The following is an 11,156-nucleotide window of genomic DNA, read 5'->3' as shown; positions in this document are numbered from 1 at the left end:
ACATACAAGCAGCACACACACACGGGCAGATCACATACAAGCAGCACACACACACGCGCAGATCACATACAAGCAGCACACACACACGGGCAGATCACATACAAGCAGCACACACACACGGGCAGATCACATACAAGCAGCACACACACACGCGCAGATCACATACAAGCAGCACACACACATGCGCAGATCACATACAAGCAGATCGCACATACGCAGAACACAAACACACACACACACACCACACACACACACACTTACACACACACCACACACACACACACTTACACACACACCACACACACACACAAATAAGAAGCCCCCTGGCACTCAGCTTCCCTCCCTCCAATAAAAGTATCTTTCCCCGGCACACAGCTTCCCTCCTTCCCTTTGATTAATGCGCCCCGCTCTGAGCACCTGTCATTTCCCTTCCTCCCTTCCTTCCTTCCCTCCCTCCCTCATAGAGAATGGTGCAGGCAGTGTCACTTACCATCCATCTCGCAAACAGCAGCTCTGGTCAGCTCCCGGGACATAAGGGCTTTGCTTGATGACCTCATCAAGCGAGCACCCTTAAAGCCACAATGCAGAAGAATGTCCCGGGAGCTCAGCTGAGCAAAGCTGCTGTTTGTTTGCGAGATAGACGGTGAGTCAGAGCCACTGCCTGCACCGTTCTCTAGGAGGGAGGGAAGGAAGGAAGGGAAATAAGAGGTGCTCAGAGCGGGCGCATAGGGAAAGAGGGAAGCTGTGCGGCGGCCGGCGGGGAAGATACTTTTATCTTAGGGAGGGAAGCGTTCGCCCCCCTGAAAGCAGGCGCCCTGAGCGACCGCTCCGGTCGCTCAGGTCAAAGGCCGGCCGTGCTTGTAAACACAAGTAATCAGAGTATGTTTCTGATAAGCAGCTAGGCAGGGAAATAAATGGAAGAGGAGGAATATATTATTGATAAAAAGAACTCCCAGCATTCAACTCTTTGGCACTGTTTGGCACTAGGGCCAGTGCTCCTAAAGTATGTGATAACTACAAACCATAACAGCAGAAAAAGTTTTGCAAGTTTTGAATGCAGGATTAGCATCTTTATCACTTAATACACTCAGACCAGTTGCTGTTGAAATTTGATTTTTATGGTGACAATACCACTCATACCAGAGCCGAAAATCTTCTGAGAAACTGGGGGAGCTGACAAGTATAGTGAGCTGTCCTGATGGCCATCACTCTTCCCGTTCTCCTGTGTCCCCCTCCGTTCTCATCTAAAGCCCCCCGGCGGCCTCTTCCTCAGTTGGACTCCATTGCACATGCACTAGCTTGCATGCATCCCTCAGCGTGCGAAAGGAGGGGATACAGGAGAACGGGGGAGTGGTGGCCCTCAGGATAGCTCACTATACATGCCGGTTTTCCCCGTTTCTCTGAAGATTTTTCGCCTCTGGTATCCTTTAAAGCTGCAAATAAGCATTTTTTTTTTAAAGCGGAACTGAAATATGATTTAAAAAAAAAAGACTTTCACTTACCTGGGGCTTCTGCCAGTCCCCTGCAGCTTCCCTGTGCCCGTGCCATCTCTGAACGATTGTCTGGTCCCCCACCGCAGCTCCATTTCCTGACCGCAAGTCGCCGTCCACTGCGCTTGTGTCCGGCCCTGGCCGCGCACATCCTCGTTTGTGTTCCTCTCGCTGGGAACGTCCTTGCACAGGCGCAGTACAAGGTTTTCTCTTACTGCGCCTGCGCAGGATGCTCCAGACCACGTGAGTGCGATCACCAGCTGCGCTCACGTAGGCACAGTAGATATCGACCTGGCAAGGTTGGCATCTGTAGCAGAGGGGACCCCGGGCCACCAACTAGAAGCGGAGTTGTGGCGAAGGCACAGGACAGTTGCCAGGTAGTAAGTAAGTAGATCTTTTTTTTTTTTCATTATTTTTTTTTTTTTTTTATGATCCTCGGATGTTACCTTTGAGTACAGGCAAAAAAAAGAAGTTGCATTTAACCATGGTGGTTTACATGCTCAGACATCACATGACTTTTTTTTTTTTTTTTTGCAGCTTGTCAAACGTGACACATGCTGTTACTGAACACTGCCATTTCAGGCCCAGTGCATTCCAAAACCGCTAGTAGATCCTCAAAACGCTAGCGGTTTTTGGAGCAGATTTCAGAGGGATTCTAAGCATGTTTAGGGCCCTTTTCCACTAGAGCGTTTGCAATTGCTGAATCGCAAAATCGCAAACCGCTAGTGATTTTCAAATCGCTACGGTTTGCTTTTTAACATAGGAATCGCGGTGGGTCATTTCCACTACCGCGATTGCGCTGCGGAATGATTTTTGCCGCGATTTTGCTATGCAGTGCATAGCGTAGCAAAATCATGATCGCAAACGTCGGGAAATCGCCTGGAAATGTTGGACTTTTGCTTAAACGCAATCGCTAGCGTTTAGCAAGAACGCTAGCGATTGCTAGTGGAAAAGGGCCCTTAGAGACGTTTTCTAAACATGCCTTGCGTTTTTGGGAGTGTTTTTGTGTAGCAGATTACAAATATTGTTACAGTAAGGGCCCGTTCACACTTAGAACCGCAGAATGCCAGCGATTACCGCCGGCGTTTTGCGGGAGTGATTTTCCCGCGATTAGCGTGGAAAAATCACTGGACACTGCGGCGGTTTTGGAGCGATCGCGATTAGCGTGCTGTGCACACTAATCACGATTGCTAATCGCGGAACGCTCGTCGCCGGCAAACCGCTGCATGCAGCGCGGTTGCGGTTATTGCTAAACTGCCACTCGCTACAATATGTAGCGGTTCTTGCTGAACCGCTAGCAGTTTGCCGTGAGCGGGAATCGTGCATTTCCCGCTCAGTTGAGAACGGGCCCTAAAAGCTGTTACTGAACAGCTTCTGTAACAAAAACGCCTGGAAACCCGCTCTGATCTAGCGTTTTCCAGAGCGGTTTGCGGTTTTCCTATATTTTACATTGACGCAGAAACGCTTCTGCAGACACCGCAGGAGGCACGTTTGCAGTTTGCTAAAAACCTCAAACCGCTGGTGTGCACTATCACATTGAAATACATTAGCCAAGCGTTTTCACAGGCGGATGCGGTTGGCGGATCGCTGCTAAAACCGCTCAGTGTGCACTGGGCCTCACTAATTGGAACTGAATGGTGTGGCAGTAGCTGGCAGCTGAATTGCTCCACAAACGAACGAGCAGTTCTGCAATCCAAGGGGCCTGATTGTGTTTGATGTATCTGTATGTGATTGAGTTTGATAACCCCTGTCTGGAAGCATGAGGACAATACTTCAGTACATGAGTAAGGATGGTGTATGTAATGGAATTCGCGTATCTGGTTCTGTGTACATGTTTGCATTGCTCCCTCCTCTGATGGAAGCAGCTCAGTGCAGACAGAGGAGGCTGCCCATAGAGGCGTGACAGCAGCGCTGGGAGGGAGGAGTCCGCAATCAGGAAGAATCAGCAGCTGTTTATTCTGAACGGAGCTGGAGGCCTCCGGAGCCGGTGAACGAGAATAGCAGAGATCTCCCTGCTCTCTCTCCAGCCTGCTCCTCGGGCTGGCCGTACAGGGAGGCCGCGCTCTGGCAGGGCTGATAGGCCGCAGCAGATATGCATGACGCTTTTGAGCAGGTTCTGATCCTGGAGAAGCTGCCGCTGCAGATCGAATGTGTAGCAGCCTGGGGTAAGTGCAGGGGGCTGGGGAGCCGGTATATGGTCCAGCATGTGCCACCCTTATGTGCTGTCATATATCTACAGGGTGCTTTCCACCTAAACTAGCATGGCAGCTGATTCCTGGACTCAGACAGCGTTTACATCATCAACTAGACTATTGATAAGCCACTTCCAGTCAGTGATAACTCTGATGTGGTGACACTGGTGTGACATATTTACTATATAGCACACACAACAGTCTCACATTTGTAGGTACACACCCTGCCCCACTTTCCTCATGTCCCCCTTTATGACCTAAAATGCAGAAAAGTATAAATGCAGTTTTTTGCTAATTAAAAAGTGGTTACATTGTGCCAATTGCTATTTGCAGTCTCTGCTGAATTGCTTATGCTTGCACATGTTAATGTAAAGGAAGATTAGTGATGGAATAAATGACCGGGTGGCTTGAAAAATGAAAATCCCTTTTTGCTTATAGTTTGGCGCTAGTCTAGTTTAGATGACCCAACAGGAAACCTTGTGATTAGTTAGAAAACTAACGTGATTGGGTGGACAGCACCCTCTTGAACTGCTAGGTTTTCAGATAGTTTGTAGTAAAATACACCCACACTATTTGGCCATTCACAACGCTTTGCGTTGTAGAGGATACTGTGATTGGTGATAACTGTTCCCTAGACGTTTCCTACAGGGTTGTCCCCTAAACTAGACCAAGGCCCATAGTTCTTACGTCAATATATGTTCATGCTAAAAGGTGTCCTTTTTGTTGTCCTTAAATAAAAGTTGGGAGGTGAGCTTTAACCAGGCATGTAAAATAATAAAGTGGTCCCATAAGGTTTTTTTTTTTATTATTTTTTTTAGGCAAAGTTTATTGGATTTCCAGATTTATTTATTTATTTTTACAAAAAATTATGACATTTCTTGCAGCCGTGAGCAACAAGAATTGGGCAATAGCCCTTACCAACTGAAACAACAGCTATACACAATTGTACTTGTTTCAAGCCTCCTGTGCAAAAGAGCCCTTTGGGTGCATGCACACATCCAATTTTTACTGTTTTTATGGACTGAGTGCTTACCTACACAATCTGTTTATATTATTAAAAATCTGTTGGCCCTAATACTACATGAGTGGTAAAATTGCCCAGTAAAAATTGGATGTGTTTATTGGTGTGGCTGTCTGTGGTGCTGACTGACAGAATGGAATTGATGAGAATTCGAGCAACCTGTCCTTGTCCTTACCAACTATGTGAACATGCTTTGGCCCCTACTTTAGGGGAGCTGTCAAAAGTAGTGATGACGCAGACAGTTTGACAATAATGTAAATTGTGATTTGAATAGTGTACTAGTTAAAGAGCCTCAGAAGCCAGTGAGATAGCATTTGATTAATGTAAAGCACCTTGCATAGTGCTAAAACGCAGCTATCCCGTGGCAAAACGAGGGGTTTTTACCCCCCAAATCGCCCCTGCAAAATCCACAACTTTTCTTGGTCGTGGATATTGCTGCTCATGGAGGCAGAACTATGAGCTGCAGTTCTGCCTCCATGTGCGTCAATCTGCTGGCGGATCTCCGCCTCTCCCCCACCCCTCTTTGTGAAGGAAGAGTGAGAGGGGCAGGGAGAGGCGGCGTTCAGCTGTGATTGACGCGCTGAGAGGCAGAGCTACAGCCATTAGCTCTGCCTCAAGCATAAAGCGCTCCCCGGACCTAGAAGAGGAGATTTGGGGGGTAAAGACCCCTCGTTTTTCTGCGGGATAGCGGCGTTTTAGCACTATGTAAGTATGTATTAATCAAATGCTATCTAACTCGCTTCAGCACTGCCACAAACATAGGAGACCACGGTTTAAATCTCGGCTCTTCCTATTCAGTAAGCCAGAACCTATTCAGCAAGGAGTCCTGAGGCTATACTCTCTAACATTGCAAGGTGTCCTACTGAAATTAATAGGCTGCTTACAACTTGCGTATGGGCGGAAAAAAATCCTGCTGTTTTGTTTGGAGGGGTTTTTTTTGTCTTTTTTTTTTTTTTTTTCCGAACCAATCATCCAAATCCCCATAGCCCACATTGGTAGGGCTGAAGGGAGTTGGATGCAGACATGAGTCAACGCAAGTGCCAGTGTCCGTCTTGGAGACAGATGTCGGAAAACGTGGAAACGTACCCTTAAAGCGAAATGAGCGGCATTTTTTTTATTAAAAAAGTAAACATTAACCTCCTTGTAAGGCTTGTAATAGCGTGCCGCTGGGGCAAGAGCAATTACCTACAGGGGGCTGCTCCTGTGCCCTGTGGTCTGCACAATGGTCACCATCTCCTCCACTCATGCCACACCGGCTTCAGCTGGCACATACTGCATACTCCCAGCATGCACATAGTGCATACTCCCAGCATGCACTGCGGTGACAAGCAGACTATTGTTATGTGCAAATCTACACTGACTCCTGAGGCCTGAAGAAAATTCTGTACAGCTAATGAATTGCTCTAGCTGCTGGTTAATGTAGCAGTTGATAGTTGGTCTGCAGCTATCCTGTCTGGTCCATTTATAAGCCAGTGGAAATTGGTATTGTAGGAGAATTATTTACACAATACTGTTCTCTATTAGGTCAGTGGACACCAAAAGCTTTTCAGGCATTTTTAAGGCCTGGAACCCACTGGCAGCGTTGTGCTAAGCCCTTATGAAAATAAGCAATATGAAAAGCTCTTGTTGATATAATGCCATGGGGATTTTTAAAAAATTGCATACCTCAAGTGGGATGTCACACACAGTATTGCATTAGCAAGAGCTTTTCAAGTCACAAGAGAGGCTACAGTGAGAGCAGGCACAGGACACCAAAGATATGCAGACTAGAGCAACTATGAAATGTCACTGTTCATTCACTTCCGCAGCGTGTATGAACAAGCGTTGAAAGGGTCAGCACTATCTACAGCATAGTTAGATCAAGTGGCTAGGCCTTACCAGGACCACCACTGCTTCAGCATATTAATGAGCTGTCTTTTGACAAACAGGGAAAGCACTCTGTTGTCTAAAAGGCCCCCACTCACTGGACAGCTGTTAACAGCACATTCACCGCATGTCAACCACTCCTTTTTATCTGTTGGACTCTTGCATTGCAGGGATCCAGCACGGGCAGTAGAGTAGCTCCTGTCCCATGCACGTACATCTCAGTGAGTGGTAGGCACATGCAACTGCCAATAAGTATCTGCATAGCATGTCAACCGCTAACACACGTGTGTTTATAAATGCTCCAATTCAGTTGCACTACAAAGTAACTGGAAGGTGGTTGCTCTCATCAGTTTGAAGGCTGAAAGGTGTGGTAAACGCGCCTTTTGCTTTGTCTGGGAAAGGGCCCTAAGAAATATTACACTACAGTAATCAGAGGCAAAGTTTGTATCAGATTTCTGAGAAGAGTACTCCATGGTGTCTTCTTAAACTGGCCATTGCATAGGAATAGCTTAATTTATGCATATTTCTTTCAAAAATTATTAGCTAGTCACCTGGCTGACTCAGCTATATGAGTTAAGTTTTGTATACACACTAGAGGGTTCTCTGGTGAGGCGGACTGTCATTTCTGTCAAGAATCTAGTGTGTGCATGGCAGCCCCGATGCATCACTGACAGATCCGTAACGCCGGGTTCTCTTATCTGAACACAGGGCGAGTGCATTGTTCTCCTTACTCCTACCTCCCCACTCAAAGACTCACCAACATCTGATACACCGCTCCATAGCAACAGAATGCAGTAAGTCGAAAACCATACTTGTTTCCAAGATGCTGGACCAAAGTGTAAGCTTAAGAAATCCAGTAGGTCCACACACTCAATTGAAGAGAAGTGATATTTAGTCATATGATATGCCAGATGTCTATTCAATAACCAGTGACCATTTTGGGGCCACAGTATACCATTATGTTGTATAACTTGAGAAAGGGGACCCTCTGTGGCCCCAAAATGGTTGTTGGTTATCGAATGGACATAATGTGAAAAAATATTGCTTACCACGAACTGTGTGTGCAAACTTGGTGGATTTCTGTTCCATTGCAACAGGACATGTCACTAGCCCGAGGCTAGTTACTGTCTAGCGCCTGTATAGCATGTGGATCCAAACTGTTGCTTGAGGGATCAAGTCCCAATTCTTGCAAGCGACAATAATTTATTCAGGATATGACTAGAATAGATGTCATGCAACAGGAATGTTAGTGGTACCTTTAAAGACAATAGAAAGGCAGTGAACTGTGAGAAGCTGCTTTATATATTGGTAACGCAGTACGAGGTGTGTAAACATCTGAAAGGTGTTTTAAACTTGCTCCATAATATACAGTACACATGATGAGCCTGCCCTGATGATGCTGTCGACTTTGCCAGGGAAACCGATCGGCAATCCAGGGCTCATTGCCCACTAGCAGCCCTGCTCCACCCAGGGGACACTTTGACCACAAGAAACTCCAGGAAGTTCCACAGGACGGATGAGTATTCCTATGCACCTTATACATAATGCATTGAATATGGATGGACTTCCCTTTACTGCATAAAAATACTTTAATCTCAGGTGAGTGCAATAAACTACGCAGTAAAACAATTCACCACAGGGCCCTTATCACTTTGCTCTTTACTTTGATTTCCATCACGTGACCTATTATGGATCGGAGGCCTGCATAAGGGAACAATCCCTGGCGGACTGTACACTGTATATCTATCTATCTATCTGCTATATTATAGCACAGTGATTTCTCTGACCATACTCCCACTGAAATTATTTTTGCTGTTGGAGTCACGTAAACAGTATGTTTGATGGATGCCTTGTGAACTTCACTTATGAACTTTGGCTGAAGATACAATGAAGGGCGTATGATTTGGTGATTACACTGCTTATCTGGAAACTTTATCATACAGGTGGAACTCCATATGTACCTATAATCATTTTTTCTGCTATGCAAGGAAAGTGATCTTTTCATCTATCATATTGGATTGCCTGTTAGGAATACCTACCTTTTGTGCACAACCTCATTGGGAATTTTGAACTGTGCTGTGGTCACCATTACATAGGTTTTTCTGCTGAGAGCTCCAGCTTAAACGTTTTTTGATTAATTGATGTGACTGATCAGACATATGCTTCATTGGTCAAATTTTCTGTCCCTCGGAGTCAGGGCTCTGGTTTTTTTAATGAATGTTACTGCGTTTTATATTTGGTGATAAATAAATGATATATTTTTTTTTTATATAATTTCTTCCTTTTTACAAGTGAGTAGTCCATAATATATAGTGTTTACATTTCTGAAATACTCCTCTTTAGGAACCTTTTCAAATTAGGTTGTAAGGGGAAATGGTGTTTAATAAAGGGAACCCGAGGTGAGATACCTATGGATTCCATAGCTGGCATATTTATTTCCTTTTAAAGGGAACCAGAGACGTTGGGGGAAAGGTTTTATACATACCGGGGCTTCCTCCAGCCCCATAAGCCTGGATCGCTCCCACGCCGCCGTCCTCTGCTGCCTGGATCCGCCAGTACCGGGTCCCTCCTACCTACGCATGCGGCTGCATACTGCGCAGCCGCATGCGTAAGGGTATGGAGGGAGCCCCTGTGATGCGGACAATTGGCCGCGTCCACCGGAAGTGACTGGGCCCGGTACGGGAGATACAGGAAGCAGAGGATTGCGGCGTGGGAGCGATTCGTGCTTATGGGGCCGGAGGAAGCCCCAGGTATGTATAAAACCTTTTGCTATTTTTCCCTATCCTTCCTCTCTGGTTCCCTTTAAACAATGCACATTGCCTAGCTGTCCTGCTGATCCATTGCTTCTAATACTTTTAGCCATAGACCCTGAACAAGCATGCAGATCAAATGTTTCTGACACTTTAACAAGATTAGTTGCATGCTTGTTTCAGGTGTGATTCAGACACAACTAGCAAAAGATCAACAGGACAGCCAGGCAACTGGTATGTTTTAAATGTTTTAACCAGTACAGTACCACAGGCTAACACCCCCCAGTGACCAGGCGATTTTTTTTTTTTATTATTTTTTTTTATTTTTTTTTACAATTCAGCACTCTGTAGATGTATAAGTTTATTGCTCAGCCATACACCTTAGCAGCCAAATGAATCCTGCCTCATTATTTTCTTTTCCCTAACAGGGCTTTCTTTTGATGGTCTCTGATAGCGCCTGCAATCTCTAGGTTTTTTTTTTTTGGTTTGTGTATCTATGATACAGATTAGATTGTGAGCCTATCGAAGAGACAGTTAGGGCCCGTTTCCACTAGCGCGGAAAACCGGGCTAAATTCGCAGAGTTTCCCCGCAGGCAAACCGTGCGGGGAAACTGCCATAGGGAACAATGGCGCCGCCTGCCAAATCGCTTACTCTAGCGATTCGGTCGACATTGCTATCAGTTTCCGTGCGGGAGGCTGCAAATCCCATAGCCGTGCATGGCACGGCTTATGGGATTTGTCAGCGTTCCCGCAGACCAGGAAGTGCAGCCGTGCGTGGCACTGGTGGAAACGGGCCCTTAAGTGACAAGACTGATCTTTGTACAGTGCTGCGCTAGATTGCAGTGCTGTACATATGTGTTTGTTTTTTTTTTTTTTTTTTTTGTCTTTTTGATCCAGTTTAACAGCCTGCCAGCTCCGATGGCAGGCTGATCCCGGCGGCTCCCAGTGTCCCCTACGGGTAACAATCGTGTATGCGCACGCATGTTCCCTGCTAATCCCCCCCTCCAGGATCTGGACCTAGGTGGTCCTGGGGGAGCCACTCTGCTGTCGCCAATAGGCGTTAGGAGGTTGCAGAGTAGTTAAAGGAAAATTAATATGGCAACCTCCATATATTTCTTACCTCGGGTTCTTGTTTTAAGAAACTGGGAAGGGCTAATGGTTATTGTTAGGCACAGGACAAAGAGAATTTGGATAGGTCAGAGGATTCTGGCAAAGAAAACAAAAGAAGAAAGCCAGTTAAACTGGTCAAGGGCAATTGGTATAGGGCTTTTAAGTCCAAGTTCCTTGTCGTTATCTCTGCAATATCATTGCTAATGTTGAACAATGCACTACTTCTATACAAAGGGAAAACATCTGTACAGTATCTGCTGACAGAAGGGATCAGCGAGTTTTATATATGTAAAGTCTATCATTTTTAGACTAAGTACAATTCATCCGTTACAGCAATAGAAGCAGTGCTTTGTTGAATGCAGTCAGTTACATTGATGGCTCAAATGGATTTTAGTATAGCTAATGAGGAAGACTATAGCAGTAGTACCCAAGCATTGCTATATAAGGTACTCGCCTTATGTTGGGCCTGTAGTACGAATGGTATACTAAAGTAGACATTTAGTGGTTTGTTTTTGTTTTTTATTTATTAATCAGTAAGGCCCCATTCACATTTTGCATTTTTTACCAAAACGGACCAGATGTCTGGATCCGTTCCGTCCAGATGCATCAGGTTGCAATCCGGATCCGGTCCGTTTGCATCCGGATTTTCATCCGTTACGGATCCGGTTGCTATCCGGATCCGTTTTTTAAAGAGAAAAAGACTATATAAATTACTGGGGTCTGGGAG

General features: G+C 45.7%; 1 protein-coding gene across 1 annotated transcript in view; it reads left to right on the top strand.

The window, feature by feature from the left end:
* Nucleotides 1-3,404: 3,404 nt before the first annotated feature.
* Nucleotides 3,405-11,156, top strand: part of VPS39 (VPS39 subunit of HOPS complex) — an 89,944-nt gene continuing 82,192 nt past the window's right edge. Inside the window, exon 1 of the mRNA XM_068254924.1 lies at nucleotides 3,405-3,655. Within this exon, the coding sequence (XP_068111025.1) occupies nucleotides 3,583-3,655 (73 nt within the window). The 5' untranslated portion in view covers nucleotides 3,405-3,582. The remainder of the gene's footprint in view (nucleotides 3,656-11,156) is intronic.

The sequence above is a fragment of the Hyperolius riggenbachi genome, chromosome 9 (assembly GCF_040937935.1).
Source record: "Hyperolius riggenbachi isolate aHypRig1 chromosome 9, aHypRig1.pri, whole genome shotgun sequence".
Taxonomy (NCBI): Eukaryota; Metazoa; Chordata; class Amphibia; order Anura; family Hyperoliidae; genus Hyperolius; species Hyperolius riggenbachi.
The sequence above is the reverse complement of the archived record's forward strand: the minus strand, read 5'-3'. Positions and strand labels throughout refer to the sequence as shown.